Source organism: Schistocerca americana, unplaced genomic scaffold, assembly GCF_021461395.2.
Source record: "Schistocerca americana isolate TAMUIC-IGC-003095 unplaced genomic scaffold, iqSchAmer2.1 HiC_scaffold_136, whole genome shotgun sequence".
Taxonomy (NCBI): Eukaryota; Metazoa; Arthropoda; class Insecta; order Orthoptera; family Acrididae; genus Schistocerca; species Schistocerca americana.
Genome location: NW_025725438.1, coordinates 464,718 through 482,382, shown reverse-complemented (window position 1 = coordinate 482,382; position 17,665 = coordinate 464,718). Strand labels below are relative to the sequence as shown.

Sequence of the window (17,665 nt, the reverse complement as noted above, 5' to 3'; positions counted from 1 at the left end):
CTGCTTCAGCACCTTGTAGATGTAGATGGCATAGCTCTCCTTCCTCTTGCGCTTCTTCTTCTTGTCGCCCTTCGAAATGTTCTTCTGCGCCTTGCCAGCCTTCTTGGCGGCCTTCCCGCTAGTCTTGGGCGGCATCTCGAACCAACGTACGGCAGCAGCAACACCAGTAGCAAGCGCTCCGCTCTAGTCAGCGTCTCCCCACACAGTGGCACCCGCCGCCAGCCGCCGCCGCACCTTTACCAGCTCGCCCTGTTGCGGCCGCCGACCAATGGGGCGCGCGCGCAACCGGCCGCCGCACCCGAGCCCATAAAGCACCCCCACCCCGGCTGCGCCGGCACGCACGCACGCGACGCACGCACGATTGCGGTTCGAGATGTCGATGAGAGAGGATGCTTTACTTGCGAAGGGTGTGGCGGATCGCCGTCCGTCGGGGCCAGCTCAGGCGACTGAGTTGATCCCGGTGGCGGCCCCATCCGGCCCCCCACTTATGACGAACCGGCTTTCGACAACTGACGCTGACGGGTTTGACTCATCGGATTTTGACGCGCACCCTCGTGATCGAGTGTTCATTCTCATGAACAAACTCGCCCACGGGGGCCCCTACCCTGGTCGAGAGGACGACGAGGCGGCTATTCTCGCCTTCTGCAACATTCAGAAGGCTGCCGCTCTACCGCACACGAGGCAGCATGTGTCGGGTGTGCCACCGAGAGCCCCGCCGGTCGCATCGCACGATTTTGCGGTCCCGGCGGTGGCGGCCTCGGCGGGAGTTGCGCCGCTGGCCTCGACCACTGAAGAGGTCGATGTGCCCCCGGTTGCCCCCCTGGCCCCGGAGACACGAGAAGAGCCCGTGGCTGCGCTAGCTGCAGCTACCGAGATGGCGGACATGGACCTGCCCGACGCAAATCTGGCTGAGGCGATTGCCGAGTCGGAGCGCCGTGACACCGACCTTGACGCTCCCCGCGCGCCCAGAAAGCGCCGGGCTGTGACGCATGACGACTCTGACACTCCCTCTCAGACATCTGAAGGAGCGAGGCCGCGGAAGAAGGCCACCAGGGCCTCCCGCACCTCCACCACCGAGTCTGGGCTGACTCTCGCGGGCTCCTCCCGGAGCACCGCCGCGCAGAAATCGACGAAGACCACGCGGCGGCCCACTCGTTCACCTGCTGCTTCCCGACAGCCGGACGAGGATGGTTTTGTCGCCCCGCCCCGGCGGCACACTGCCAGGGCCGCTGCGCTGCAGCTACCGACCCCGCTGCCGACCGCCAACACGTTTGCGGGCGTCAGCGACGATGCGATGGAGGATGGCGCCGCGCCTCCGGCGCCGGCCCAAAAGAAGCCGCCGCCTATAGTCATCCAGTGGGCTGGCGAATACAAGGAGTTCCAGCAAAAACTGGACAGGGTGGCCACGTCCGCCACTGTCAAGAACGCTGGCCGTGACCTTTACAAGGTCACAGTGTCGACCAACGAGGAGTACCGCGCGGTGATGGACGCCATCTGCAAAGATGGCCTCCCGTGCTACACGCACCCCTCCGAGCCGCTCAAACTTCTGAAGGTGGTATTCCGCCACCTTCCCCTCAAGTTTGGTGCGGACTACCTTCGCGAGGAGCTCGAGGACCTAGGCTTCGGCGTCCGGTCCACCGGACTAATGAAGTCTCCACGTACGCATCGCGACATGCCACTGTACCAGGTTGTCCTCGTTGACAACCTGGAAAATCGGAAGATTTTCCAGGTGCAGCGGGTCGGCCGTGTCAAGGTCGCAGTGGAACCTCTCCGGGCCAAAGGCAAGAGGGCCCAGTGCTTTTCCTGCCAAAGGCTCGACCATGTCTCCCGCTACTGCTCCATGTCGCCCCGCTGCGTTAAGTGCGCGGGCGGGCACGAGAGCAAGTCTTGCGGGCTTGCCAGGGAAGACAAACCGACGTGCTGCAATTGCGGCGGCACGCACGTTGCCAGCTATCGAGGCTGCTCGGCCTTCAAACGGGGCCGAAATCAACCGAGGGGAGGGACCGCTCCTTCTCGTAAGGTGCACCCGTCCACCAGCTTTGCTGCCGCCACCAAGGGAGGACCAGCTTCCGCCACCCGAAGTTCGGCGCAGGTGGAGCGTGAGCCGCGGCCACCGACCGCGCCGTCCACGGCTTCGCCCGTGGGGGTGGCAGCCCCCGCGACCACGCAGGGCGCGCGGGCTGCCGCCCCGCGCAGGCGTCGCCGGCGTGCGGGCCGGGCCACCCCTGCCGCTGCACGACGGACTGTCGAAGACACTCTGCCGCCGCAGAGGACGACGCCTCGTGCTGCGCCGCGACCGGCTGCCGATGCTCCGCGGCAGTCGCCTAGTACGGAGCAGCCGCCACCGGCCGCCCCAGTGGCGGAGGCCGCCCCAGCGGCCCCCACCGCCCCCATGGCCACCGACGCAGCTGAGCTCCGATCGCTCTTGCGGTCGTTGAGCCAGCTGCTCGAGCAGCTCCCGGTGCTCGTCACCGCGGTCACGTCGGCCCTTCAGGCCGGCGTTGCAACTCCGCCGTGCCATGGATAATCGCCATATCCATGGCCTCACCGTTTGCGCCTTCAACGCAAACAGCTTGGTCCCCCAACAAGGGGAATTCAGGGAGTTCTTGCGCGACGAGGCAATTGACATCTGCCTCGTGTGCGAGACCTTCCTGAAGCCGGGAATACACGTGAGGGTGGCCAACTATCGGTGCTACCGCACCGACAGGCTGACCCACGGCGGAGGGACGGCCATCTACATCAAGGCGTCCCTCAAACATCACGAAGTCCAGCTTCCGCCCCTCGCTGCAATGGAGGCCACTGGGGTGGCTGTCACCACGACGGCAGGGGTCATCACCTTCGTTGCGGCCTACAGGCCGCCGAGGGGACTGCTTCAGGAGGCTGACGTCGACGCCCTGCTGGCACTGCACGGGAAAGTCTTCATTGCGGGTGACTTGAACGCCAAGCACCCTCAGTGGAACTCCCGCATCACTAACGCCAGCGGCCGCCGCCTCCTTCGCGTCACGCAACGGCATGGTGCGATAGTACTGGGGCCTTATGAGCACACCGTCTTCCCCCATCGCGGCCAGTCTGACGTGCTCGACATCGCCGTGCTCAAAGGTGTTGGGCACTTCACGTCCGCCACCGTTAGATGTGCCATGTCGTCCGATCACCTCCCGGTGGTCTTCGACATGGACGTCATCGGTGCATCTATGCCGTCCGACCGACACAACTTCCGAGGCATAGATGAGGCGCGCTTTCGTGTCGAGGTCCTCGACCGCCTCGAGGGCGCGCCCGATCCCGCTGTGCAAGGGGCTGACGAAGCGTTGGCCTTCTTCACGCGGCACACACTGGCTGCAGCGGAGGCGGCCACCCCCAGGCGGCCAGGACGGCCGCGAGAGATGTCGCGCCAACTCCCGCCACACATCCTCGAGGCGATCACAAACAAGAATCGCCTCTTTCGGGAGTGGCAGCTCACACGGCTGCCTGACACGAAGCGCCGCCTCAACAGGGCGCGGCGCGAGATTCGGGCCGCCATCGACGACCATCGTCATCGGGACTGGGCGGGTCTTGTGGCCACTCTTACAACGACGGACGGCAGCGCTTGGCGGACCGCTAAGCGTTTCCTTCGTCGTCGTCAGCGAGTCCCACCTCTCCATGTGGGTGCGGACGTTGTCTGCGAACCAGATGCGAAAGCAGGCATCCTCGCGGACACGTTCGCAGAAAACTTTCAACCTGCTGATGGCGTGGTCGATCCCGATCACGTCCGTCTGGTGGCAGAGCGCCTGCCGGTTTTTCTCGCTGCGCGACAGGAAGACGACGTGATCGAGCAAATCACAGCCGAGGAAGTGGACCTGCAGCTCCGTCGTCTCAACCCGAAGAAGGCGGGTGGCACGGATGGTGTCACCAACTGCCTGTTGCGGATGCTTCCGCCGGAGGTACACCAATCTCTGGCGGACATCTTTAACAGTATCCTCCGCTCTGGGACCTTCCCTTCCGCGTGGAAACACGCGGAAGTGGTTGCCATCCCCAAGAGCGGCAAGGATCCACGTCAGGCCGCGAACTACCGGCCGATCAGTCTGCTCCCGTCCCTCTCAAAAGTGTTTGAGAGGTTGTACGCGGAGCGGCTGCTGCGCCACGTGACGGAACAGCAACTCATTCCCGAGGAGCAGTTTGGTTTCCGGTGCGGCCACTCTACCACGCAGCAGTTGCTGCGTCTCGTGGAGCAGGCGATGCGAGCGCTGGAGACGCGGGAGTACCTAGGGGCGGTGCTTCTCGACGTCTCCAAGGCCTTCGACTGCGTGTGGCACGACGGCCTCGTGTACAAACTTTTTGCGCACGGGGTACCGACGTCGCACGTAGTCCTGCTGCGCTCGTATCTCTCGGGACGCACTTTCCACGTCCGAGCAGATGGAGGCACTTCCACCGACCGGCGGATTCGAGCGGGGGTGCCGCAGGGGTCGGTCCTCGGCCCCCTGCTGTACTCCCTGTACACCGCCGACGCCCCGCGGGTGGCACGCGTGGAGTTGGCACTTTATGCCGACGACACGGCGTTGTTCACCCGCAGCATGAATGCGGCCGAGATGCGCCGTCGCCTCCAGCTCGGATGTGACGTCCTGGGCGCCTGGTCCACGAAATGGCGCTTGAAGTTCAACGCTGCGAAGAGTCAGGCTGTCATCTTCAGCAGAAAGAGGCTGCCACCGGACCTACCGCCGGTCACGATCATGGGGGGCCCCATCCCCTGGTCGCGGACCGGCAACTACCTCGGGGTGACGTTGGACAGACACCTGACGTGGCTGCCACACATCCGTGACGTCCGAGGGCGGGCAGTGGGGCGCCTTCGTGCGCTTTACCCACTGCTCAACCCGTCATCGACTCTCCCTCCACGCCATGGCCTCACCATGTACCTGTCCCTTGTTCGGCCGGTACTGGAATACGCGGCTGTGGTGTGGGGTAACGCGGCCGCGACGCACATTGCGACGCTCCAACGACTGCAAAACAGGGCGCTGCGACTAGCGCTACACAAGCCACCTCGCTATCCGACGAGGCTGCTCCATGAAGAAGCTGGGATCCCCTTCCTCCGGGATCGCTTCCGGCAAATCGCCCGGCAGTTCTACAGCAATGCAGAACGGTCTGGCAGCCGCTTGATTCGTGGTCTGGGCCGCCAGGTCCACCACAGGCCAACGACTCGTTGGCCAGATCTACTGCGAGAGTAATTATCTCTCGCCGCCCGATGTCGAAACAGAGGGCGTCACAATGAACGACGCCCAGCGAGGACAGCTCACCCTGTTAGGTCCACTGCACCCACTAACGAGGTCCCCGCAGGAACAGCAGCTCCGCTGCTTAGACTGCCTTTACACCTGGCTTATGTAGCCAGCGTTTTAATGCGAGTGCGAGTGCGAGTGCGCCGGCACGCACTCCGCTGCTCGACTCGCTGCCGCTCGCACCGGTCGTTTTCGTTTCCGTTTCGTGTGCACCGTCGCTAGCCCATCGCCATGTCCGGACGCGGAAAGGGAGGCAAAGTCAAGGGCAAGTCAAAGTCCCGCTCAAGCAGGGCTGGGCTCCAGTTCCCGGTCGGCAGAATCCACCGCCTCCTGCGCAAGGGAAACTACGCAGAGCGCGTCGGCGCCGGGGCGCCCGTCTACCTCGCCGCCGTCATGGAGTACCTCGCGGCTGAGGTGCTCGAGCTGGCCGGAAACGCGGCCCGCGACAACAAGAAGACGCGCATCATCCCGCGCCACCTGCAGCTTGCCATCCGCAACGACGAGGAGCTCAACAAGCTCCTGTCGGGCGTCACCATCGCACAGGGTGGTGTCCTGCCCAACATCCAGGCCGTCCTGCTGCCAAAGAAGACCGAGAAGAAGGCCTAAAGGAGGCCAGGCAATCGCAGCGCCGCGTGCTCCCCTGCACGCAACGCGCTTTGCCGGCTCGGCTCGGCCCACAACAATCGGCCCTTTTCAGGGCCACCACACACACCTACGTCCAAAGCAAAATTTCAGTCGTCCTCGCCGCACCTTGTTTTGTTTTAACTTTGCACTGTCACAGCACAGCCGCCGCCGGCGCACGTCCGCCATCTTGTCGTCCACACAGCCCGTGTGGCCCAACACACACACACACACACACACACACACACACACACACACGCACGCACATTTTGCACGGTCGCAGTCGCCTTCCAAACCGACAAACGGCAGCAATAATGACCATTGTTAAAGGGAGGCGTGTCGACACACCGCCCTCCACTCCCGCGCGCAACGGCCGTCGACACGAACGAAACAGCTGATCCGGCCGCCTATGCCCACACGCCTTGCCTCGGAAACCCCAACGCCGCCGCAAACAAACACACAGAGCCAAACCACGCAAGCAAATAATCACCGCCTCTCGCACAACAACACACAGCCCGCCATCTCCGTCGCGATCGATACAAAGACACACAATAACAAACACACAAACGAAGCAGCTCCACACACAGCCAGCCACATGACACGTTTCCTTTCCTTCTCCCCTCCCAGTCACATCACGTCGCTCAAACGGAAAGAAAGAAAGAAACAAACAAACAACACAGCGCACACACGCAGCAACAACACAGACTCTTTCGCACTTTTCAACTTCCGAACAGTGTGGTGGCCCTGAAAAGGGCCGTTTTCTAGTCTCTCCCACCCACAAGCACGGCCGCGGGAAGGCCAGCGCCCGCTGCGACGCAGCCTAACCGCCGAAACCGTACAGGGTGCGCCCCTGCCTCTTCAGGGCGTACACCACGTCCATGGCCGTCACAGTCTTGCGCTTGGCGTGCTCAGTGTACGTCACCGCGTCGCGGATCACGTTCTCCAGGAACACCTTCAGCACCCCGCGGGTCTCCTCGTAGATCAGACCAGAGATGCGCTTCACGCCGCCCCTGCGAGCCAGGCGGCGGATGGCGGGCTTCGTGATGCCCTGGATGTTGTCGCGCAACACCTTGCGGTGCCGCTTGGCGCCACCCTTGCCGAGCCCCTTTCCTCCCTTGCCGCGGCCTGTCATCCTTCCTTCCTCGGGCAAAGCAAAACGTGCACAAACAGCAGCTGCAGCGGCTGGCGAGTCGGCTACGGTCTGCGCCCAGCGCGCCCGCCGCCCCCCTATATAGACTCTGGCCCGCCCTCCCCCCACCACGCGCAACCGAGGGCATATAAGCGCAGCACGGAGGCGCGCGGGCCCGTTGTCAAGGCAGCACCGGACGCCGCGCCGCACCTAACCTCCACGCACGCCGCTCCGCTACCGCTACCGCTACCGCTACCGCCATGGCCCGCACAAAGCAAACGGCCCGCAAGTCCACCGGCGGAAAGGCGCCGCGCAAACAGCTCGCCACCAAGGCGGCGAGGAAGAGCGCGCCCGCCACCGGAGGCGTCAAGAAGCCCCACCGCTACAGGCCGGGCACCGTCGCCCTGCGAGAAATCAGGCGCTACCAGAAGAGCACGGAGCTGCTCATCCGCAAGCTGCCATTCCAGCGCCTAGTGCGCGAGATCGCCCAGGACTTCAAGACCGACCTGCGCTTCCAGAGCTCCGCAGTCATGGCCCTGCAGGAGGCCAGCGAGGCCTACCTCGTCGGCCTCTTCGAAGACACCAACCTGTGCGCAATCCACGCCAAGCGCGTCACCATCATGCCCAAGGACATCCAGCTCGCGCGCCGCATCCGCGGCGAGCGCGCCTAAACCGCGCCGCGGCACCGCACCGCACAAACAAAAACGGCCCTTTTCAGGGCCACTAACATCTCTCCGTCGCGAGCAAACTTTGTCGGTCGCCTGCCTCTCGCCCCGCAACCCAAAAAAAACAAAAACCACCACTTCCCGTCCGTCCGCCACACCCGCTCACTCTGCCTGCCTGCCTGCCTGCTAGCAGCGCGCAACAATCACACATCATCCCTCCCCGGCGCTCAAAGCGCACAATACCCAACGGCCGACGTCACACCGCACGGGTGGCTGGCTGGCCGGCCGCCGCTTTCGTTTCGAAAACAAAAAAAACCCGCACTCCACTCCGACGGCCAACGGCCAGGCAGGCGCGCTCGCTCGCTCGCTCTCTCTACACGCCACCGAAATCCCCGCCGACTCCTTCCACATCTCAACGTGCCCCCCGTTGCAAAACATAACACACACAAAGGAACAAAACAAAGACCAGACACGACTAGACAAGACAGACATCCGAGAAGAACGAACGCAGGCAAGCCAACCAACGTATTCAAACAAAACAACGTGACAGAAAACCAACCGTCGGCCGCCGCCACAAACACGGCGACAATCAACCACGACAACAACAACACCGCTTACCGCTACCGCTACCGCCGCCCACACCCGCCACCGACCCCCGCAATCCAACCACCACGGCAAGCAAACAGCATCCCCACGGGCATACAGAAACGCCAGACAGACACCCACACCAAACGCAACACGACAATCAAAACCTTCCCCGACGTGCTTTGATGGCCCTGAGAAGGGCCGTTTTGGGCCGCGCGTCTCTTGCGCGCCACTAGACGACGACGGGGGGTGGGGACGACGGAGTCAAGCGCCAAACCCTTCCTTTCTCCCATCTCTTTCCCCTCTACTCTACTTCTTCTTCTTGGGCGAAGCCTTCGCCTTAGACGGCGTCGTCGCCTTCTTCGGGCGCGGCGCCTTCGGCTTCTTCGTCGGAACCTTGGCGGCCTTCTTCGCCTTCGACGGCGACTTGGCCTTGGCCGGCTTGGCCGCAGCCGCCTTCTTCGCACCCGCGGGAGCGGCCGACGCCGCAGACGCCTTCTTGGCGGCGCCCGCCTTCCGACCGGTCGCCGCCTTCACGCCACCAGCCTTCTTTGCGCCGGCCGCACGGGCGCCCTTCTTCTCCTTGCTGGCCGGAGCGGCGCGCTTCTTCTTGGCACCGCCAGCACGAGCCTTGCCGCCCTCGGCCGCCCCCCCGCCGCCGGCGCCGGCAAGCTTGAACGAGCCGGACGCGCCCTTCCCCTTCGTCTGCACCAGCTCGCCCGCCACGACGGCCGACTTGAGGTACTTCTTGATAAACGGCGCCAGCTTCTCCGCGTCCAGCTTGTAGTGCGCGGCTATGTACTTCTTGATCGCCTGCAGCGACGACCCGCCGCGCTCCTTCAGACTCTTGATGGCGGCCGTCACCATCTCAGAGGTGCGCGGGTGCGCAGGCTTGGCGCGCGGCTTCTTCGCAGACGACGCAGACTTGGCCTTCTTCGTAGTGCCGGTGGCGGCGGGTGCCGCAGCAGTCTCGTTCGTAGCCGCCTGATCTGCCATTTCGACGACGCGCGTAACACACAGCGAGAGCGAGAGCGAGCGGGACGGCAGGCAGGCACGCAAGCACAGCACAGCAGCAGAGCAGAGCAGAGAATCACAAGGCCCAGCCAGTGTCGCGGGCGGGCGCGGACGGCCGAGAGAGCGGCCGCCACTCTGCGCGCCGCCGCGCCGCGCCTCCCGCGCTTGCTACCGCCCAACGTCCGACAGCCTGTGCGGAGCAGCCCCAAACCTGCGCCACAACCGCCCGCGCCTTTCAAACCACCGAGGATGGGGCTACACACAGCCACACCACAGTCGCCAACCAGTCGCCACGGCAGCGCCGCAAACCACGGCCAAACTGCAGCTACCGCGCGCTACAGCCTGGGTCGGCCCGCCGAGAATCGCCGCCCCCGCCCAAATGCCGCCCCCACAGCCCCAGCCGACGACCCGCCACAATGGCCAAACCTTCGGCAAAACTCCCACACCGTCGCCGCGGCAGCCCGGCCAGCGCGGCCGGCGCCACAGCCACACAAGCCGAGGCGTGCGGCGATGACGGCCGTGCAAACGCGCCTCCGCCGCCCCATCGCCTTCCGTCGCCCTCCCGCCGTTTCCCGATCGGCCCGCAGCCGTCGGGCCACATCGCGCGCCGTCCTCCTCCTCTCGCCCGCCAACATTCACAGCCGTTTCTCAACAATTGCCCGCCGCAAACGGACGCCGCCTGCGCAACAGGCGCCGCCGCCCCTCGCCGCTTCCGACCCAACCCCTCGACCGAGGCAAACCGCAATCCGAATCTACAGACCAACCCAATCTGCCGTCAAGCACACACGACAGCCGACCTTACACGTTACGCGTTACACATTACGTTTACACGTCTACGTTAGGTTAGGTTAGGTGGACGTGGGTTAGGTTAAGGGGACTTGGGTTAGGTTAAGCGTCAAACTTAGGTTAAGCATTCAAACACGTCAGGCGTCAGAGGTTAGGTTAGGTTAGGTTAGGTTAGGTTAGGTTACACGTTAGGTTAAGGGGTCAGTGCTAGGTTAAGAAGCGTCAAACGTAGGTTAAAAAAAAGCGTTCAAACGTGAGGCGTGAGCCGGACAGCTTACCTTACGTAGACGTTAGGGGCTCACAGGCTGAGCTCACCTCGCCACACCACAGGTTAGGTTCGGTTCGGTTCGGTTCGGTTCGGTTCGCTCGGCTCAGCGTAAAGCGCCGAGGTCAGGGTTACGTTCGTTCACCTTCGGGCGCCACACTTTCGGTTGAAAGGTCGCGACGGGACGACGTCGGCAGGCACGCCGCAAACGAACAAAAACGTACAGACGACGTCGGAAACCGCCGACAGACGGGGGAGCAGCACGACCACGACCAGACACCGAGCGCGAACGAGACACACGCGAACCACCCCCACCGGCCAAAGGGCACCACACAACAACCCAGAGCACCACGTGTCGACACCAGAGCAACCCGCCGCTCACGCGACATGGCTGGCACCGAAGGGCAACCGCCCGCAACTGCGCTTTCCGCGCCGGCCCGGATGCACGTCGTGCTACAACAACACCACTACCGTACACAGCCGCTGTTCACAACATCACTATCAATGGCGCGCCCGCGGCTCGCCGCCGTCGCAGTCGCAGCCCCAACGCCAGCACTTTTGCACCACCATTCACACGCACCGCAACACAGCTCGCCGACACAGCCGAACAAAACAAACACCACACAACAACAGCAACAACGCCGCCGCCTCCACTTGTGCCGGCGACCCACCCCGCCGATGGCGCACCTTTCGCCAGCCGGCAATCGACACACACGCACCCACCCACCGGGGCCCAGTGCAAAAAAAAACACACAAAAACCAAACAACACAAACGACACGGGAAGCGCACACCGCCACTTCGCGCGCACGCCACCAACCAGTCGTCGTCTCAAAATAACAAACACAAACAAAATAAACTAACAACTAGGGCAACACAAAACAAAAACGCCTCGCACGAACCGCCCACAAAAAGGACAAGCACACGCACAGCCTCTGCTGACGACCACGACGCAGCGGCGCGCTGCTCCTGTCCCGCGCCCCGCGCCCCGCGCCCCACTCGATTCACAACTCACGCGACACCGTCATCGACGGGCTCGCTTCCCGCAACCTACCACCTTTCCGCCACGACGCACAGCCCCAGCCCCACCCGACGACTGCACTTTCACCACCGCCTCCCCCTTCCCCCCCAAAACACACACACACACACACACACACACACAGCCAGCCAAAAACGCACTCGCGACCCACACATGCACGTGCATCGGCACACGCCAACCAGTCAACGTCGACAACCACACGCAAGGCTCGAAACGAAAACGAAACCGGCGTCCTTCCACGTTGCCATCAAGCTACGCGACACAAGACACAAGGAACCAACACAACAGCCGGCCCCACTAATTCCCACTCTCACGCCGCAAAAAGCACACCGAAACCGCCAAACACGCACGCACATTCCCCTTCGCACTGACACCACCGACCGGCTCGCTACCACACACCTCTCGGCAGCCGTTTCACGCCAATTCGCCACACCGCCCACACAGTCGACAAGCGCCCGCCCTGTACGGCACACGCAACGACGCAGCGCAGCAAAGGGCGCCCGCAACACATACCTCTCCGCCGCCCGACGCGCCAACCGCCACACCACACCGCCAGCCACTCGCAAATTGTGCACTGCCACCAGCCACACGTCCAACACGCCGCGCCGCCTCCGGCCACCCGCCAGGGGGCGCTCACGTCCGCGACAACAGCGCGGCCCGCCGGGCCGGGCCGGGCCGGGCCGGGCCGAACCGAACCGAGCCGCCGCTGCTCTGCACTCGGCACGGCCACACCCTGCTGCAGACCGGGCTCGTCCCTCTGTACGCGTCTGCCTGCGCATCAACACAACACGACCTTTTTTTTTTTTTTTTCTCTCTCTACCGCCATCCCTCCTTCTCGCGTTTTACTCGTTGTTGCAGCAGCGGCGCACACCTACACATCCACAGCCCCAGCCGAGCCGGCCTCACCTCAGGGCCCGCCGCCAGCGTCTCCTCCTCGGGCACAGGTGCGGTGCTGTGGCCGCCCATCCAACCGCATTGCTGGCCGTCCAGCCACCAGGCGTTCCCACTGCCGCGAGCCACGCCGCGCACCGACCCTGCTGCAGAAAACGAAGCATAGCCAGAGACCGACCGATACACAAAGCAAGCCGTCGCCTCGCCTCTTGTCCTTCCTGCCTTCCTTCCGCCCCCGCCCTTCTCACACCACCGCCTCTCCACTTTCGCCCCCCCCTCCTTTTTTTTTTTTTTTTTTTTTTTTTTTTGTTTTCTTCTTTCTTTCTTTCTTTCTTTGGCCCTCTCTCCTTCCCGCCATGGCGGTTACGGCACCGCCTGCAGCGGCAGATTTTTTGCGCCCACACGCCTACTCCTACCACCATTAACCTTGCCCTGCCCTGCCCTGCCCATCAACGTCGCAGTCGAACCGACGCTTGCCAACACACTGCCCACGTTCCTTTCTCTTTTCGGCCTACGCCCATTACGCGCCGCCGCCACAGCACCTTCCCTTCCCACAACACACCGACGTCATCACACGCACCCAAAACAGGGGCCACGACCGTGTTCCTCGCCCACTCCCATCCCGCACGGTACGCACATTCCCAACTACTACCGCGCACCCTCCCTTTCCAATCTGTGTGTCTCTGTGTCTGTGTCCTGTCCGCGCGTGACGCCTCTCAACATCCGCCGTCCCCCGTCCCGTTTTCGCCCCCATGCCGTCGTCGCGCCGCCTCCGCCCCTGTCCGCCCCGCACCACACCATACACCGCTGCTTGTCCCGGCCGTTGCCACCAAAGGCGCCGACCGCAAACGCGCCACGCCGCAGCCCCCGTGCGTCTCGCGCTCGCTTGCATCTCCGTGCCGACGCTGCCTCTCTTCCCGCTCGCACTCGACCTCGACAACACAGTCTTTGGCTCCGCCACTGCGTGTTCCGGTGGTACGCACGCTGCAACACGTATGTATTCATTACCAGAGCGATGGCGAGGCATGACAGCATCTCTGTCTGACCAGAGAGTTCTTTATCGCTGCTAGTCGGCGCTTGGACCGCGCCAGACGACAGTAGTGGCACGCACCGGGTCGCCAGGAACAGTTGTTATATATATATTGTAGCGCGAGTCGGGACAGGTAGTAGTCGGTCGACAGTAGTAGCGGGTGGACGGTTGTACTGAGCGGGCGTCGGCGGCGTGCTCTGCTCGTCTCGCGACTCTGGTCACGGTTCGGGACGATGTATAGTCTATTGTGTTATAATCAAAAGGTGGTGTGACGCTGCATTGCGCAAATCTGATAACGTATGTTCATTGTACTTATTTTGTTCAACAACGAAAGCCCCACTATTACTTTTTTTCTAAAGTAACTTTTGTCTCTTAACGAAAAACATTCACTTTTTAAAGACCACTTCCTATGGCATTTCCCTCCAAGGAGTGCAATTAATTACCAGCCAGCACTCATTCATTGCACACAGCTGTGTAAGGGGTATCTACGATTGAGGAGCGGATATAAATGCAATTTTTTGTTTTTTTTGTTTTTTTTTGTGTGTGTGTGTGTTGTAACCTCCCAGCAAAATTTAAAATAATGGACAATGTTATTTACGGATGCTAATGGACATTGCGCTAATTGTAACCTCGCCCACAATGAGAGGTATTGAAAATGGCAACACAAATGTGAAATTCGCAATCTGACTCAAATATAAAGTCTTCACACAACATTTAAAAAAGTCCGTTCAGTGACACGAAACTTCAATTAAACCGAAATATCGGTCTTTGGCCCTGTGCAAAACAATCAGAATTAAAGTCTTACCTCCGAATAAATGGATGTCACATTTCTGCTCTGGTTGTTGCGCAGCGCTTGGAGGAACTGCATTTGCAAATAATAATATTCTCTTTTTTTGTGATTTTAGTGACATTTTCCTTCAAAGAAGTGGAATGAAATGTGAAGTGCAACGAACTCTTTAGTTCAATAACAAATTAAATGTTTGAAAAATGCTTTTGAAATAAAAATTATTATTGGGGAACTTGTTGGAGAATAATTACAATAAATACAATTTTTCATTATCTAATGATTATATTAATTAACAGTATACCTTATTCACCATCTTGACCAGTGTTGCCGACCGCCTACATCACACAACCGCACTCGGCTGCTACTACTGACCGACCGCTCTGCATGACGACTATTAGCGTACTGCACGCGACGACTACTGACAGAGTACAGCCCTCAACTACACAGAGCTACGGACTCGCAACGACTACTGACAGACTGACTGACTGAGAACCGCTCGCAACACTCGCGCAGTCCAGCGCAAACTCTCTGGTCACAGATGCTACAATGTCTCGCCATCGCTACTATGTTACATACGTGTTTCAGTGTCTTTTTCATTGGGGTAACGATCTTTGGCTCTTTTTATTCTGAATACAGGGCCAAAGGTCAACGCTGCTGCCCTTATACAATTTATCAGGTTTCATTATGTCTGTTGCAATGTTACATACGGTTCACTCTTTCATTAATATTATCGTTGGGTTTGTTTTGTAGGGACGTTAACATTCTGGCACATTTTTATTATCATCGGACTCTCTGCTATTTGTGCAGGGAGGTTATACCTGGGTCCATTTCCATTTACATTTTAATATTGATAGACTTTTTGTTTTCTTTTTTGTTTCTTGTTGTTTTTCCTTCTTTTTTTTTTGTTGTTTTTTTTTTTTTGTTTGTTTTGTTTTTCCCGCTCTCACCACCACCGCCGCATCACGCCTTCCGTTTTCTTGGTTTCTTTTCTGTTCTTCAACTGCTTCAACATCACCGCGCCCCATTTCCACACCACAGCCATCATCAGCCTCCAAGACGGGCGGGCGCAGTGTGCCATTTCCGGCGCACAAGCACACCCGTACGGTACTCTCCTCGCCCCCACGCCACCAACAACACAGCGACCACGCGGCTTTCAGGCACGGCACGGCACGGCACGGCACGGCACCGGCGAAATGCGCCGCCCCCGCCCCTCCGCGCATCCGTCCGTCTCGCCACGTTCACTGACAGCCGCGTCTGCGGCTACAACACAACACCGCTCCCCTCCCTGGCAACTCACATTGTTTTTCTCCTCCTCTTTTGCACAAACCACAACGCCGAGCACAGGCGCAAGCCACCCACACCGCGCCCCTCCCCGTCCCGTCTTTGGCCGCCGCTCCTCGTTTGCCCCCTCCCATCTCCCGAAATGCCATGCCAGCAGCGTTACGCATGCCCCTCCCCTGTCCACACAACACTACCGCCTAACGAACAGCCTTTTCCGGGCCACATCCAGGGCACGCCCACCTCCAAACACTGCCAATTCACGGACGCACACACACACACACACACACACACACACACACACTCACTCACTTTCTCGACACCTTTCTGTACGGAGGGTGCGTCATCTCGACCGTGACAGAGTGACGGCAACTATCGACGATCCATTTCCCCCCACTGGTAAAACATGTCCACTAACACCTACATACATCATTCAAATACACAGACAATAGCATACACACAATGGGAGGGCACACGAACATGGACGGCACGGCACTGTCATACACTCTTCCTCAGCACCATATCAACAAACGTTACGTACATCCGGGAAAGCGAAAGCGAACGCGAAAGCGAAAGCGAAATGAAAGCAAAAGCAAAGGCAAAGCCCAATGCAGCCGTCAAAGGTAACGTTCACCACGGCAGACACTTGCAGCCGCGCCGCCGTTAAACGCATTTCAGTGCGGCTCCAATACGCCTCCGACACGGGAACGTTCCGTTGCTCTACGAATGCGTTTCTCCCCTTTTTCCCTTCCTCTCTCTTTTGCCCCCCCTCCTTGCACTCTTGCCTCATTCCTCACGTTCTGCCCAGACATTCGACCGATCAAAGTCAACCTTTCGTTACCGTTCTCAGCGCGACGGTGTACAACAGTATGACGGGTGTGCCCAAGACTTCGGTTCAGTTGCGTGACGCCGGTCTATCGCGCCGATCGACAGTTACTCAGGGGGCGACGGATCGGACCACGTCACCGACACACAAAACACTTTCAAACAAACAAATACATACCGGATGGACACAGACAAACACGTGTACAGACATTCGCCAAACAAACGACCGCCGCCGCCGCCGTCGTCGTCGTCTAGCGTGCATCTTGAATGACGACATCGGTGTGTGTGCGTCGTACGCAATCAGTCAGACACGGCTATCAAACATCAGAGTCGAATGGTACATCATCGTGCGTGTCGCCGTACACGTACAGTACAATACAACAACAATGCGTCTTAATGGCACGTTCATTTCAACGTCACTCACACACCTCCACGCTGCACTTACGTCGCACCATTGTCAAACTCGGCGTACAGCAAAGGGAATAGTGGGCGGCAAAAAAAACCAAACAAAAACATTTCACATTTCACCCTCGCCATGTATGATGTGCAAAAAAACAAACCCGCAAACGGCCGTCGTTACGGTGACACAAAAGTCGCCGATCACACTGTCCCCCCCTCGCAGACGGGTAACACACACACACCAACAACACCAATGGGTCAAAAACCACGCCAACGAGGCGTGCCACCATTCCACGCCACGGCGACCAACCTCGTGGCCGTACCCCGCGCAACACGCTTTGACGCGCCCCCCCCCCCACCCACAATCAAAATGCACACATACATCACAGCCGTCCACACAAACAACAACAACAACAACAACAATTCCGCCCTTCCCGCAAAAGGCAAGTTGGTGGCCCTGAAAAGGGCCGTTTTGCCGCTCTCGCAACGGAGGAGCCTTCTCCATCCTTCCTTCCATTCCAGAGCCACCTCCTTACTTGGAGCTCGTGTACTTGGTCACCGCCTTCGTGCCCTCGCTCACGGCGTGCTTGGCCAGCTCGCCAGGCAGCAACAGCCGCACAGCGGTCTGGATCTCGCGGGACGTGATGGTCGAGCGCTTGTTGTAGTGCGCCAGGCGAGAAGCCTCGGCCGCAATGCGCTCGAAAATGTCGTTCACGAAGCTGTTCATGATGCTCATCGCCTTCGACGAGATGCCCGTGTCAGGGTGCACCTGCTTCAGCACCTTGTAGATGTAGATGGCATAGCTCTCCTTCCTCTTGCGCTTCTTCTTCTTGTCGCCCTTCGAAATGTTCTTCTGCGCCTTGCCAGCCTTCTTGGCGGCCTTCCCGCTAGTCTTGGGCGGCATCTCGAACCAACGTACGGCAGCAGCAACACCAGTAGCAAGCGCTCCGCTCTAGTCAGCGTCTCCCCACACAGTGGCACCCGCCGCCAGCCGCCGCCGCACCTTTACCAGCTCGCCCTGTTGCGGCCGCCGACCAATGGGGCGCGCGCGCAACCGGCCGCCGCACCCGAGCCCATAAAGCACCCCCACCCCGGCTGCGCCGGCATTCC

The 17,665-nt window shown here is 60.5% G+C and overlaps 1 protein-coding gene across 1 annotated transcript in view; it reads left to right on the top strand.

The window, feature by feature from the left end:
- The first annotated feature begins 373 nt into the window (after window positions 1-373).
- The window catches only part of LOC124565981 (endochitinase A-like), a 32,645-nt gene continuing 15,353 nt past the window's right edge, over window positions 374-17,665 (top strand). Inside the window, exons 1-2 of the mRNA XM_047131022.1 lie at window positions 374-1,512; window positions 2,038-2,421. Coding sequence (XP_046986978.1) covers window positions 374-1,512; window positions 2,038-2,421 — 1,523 coding nt within the window. The remainder of the gene's footprint in view (window positions 1,513-2,037; window positions 2,422-17,665) is intronic.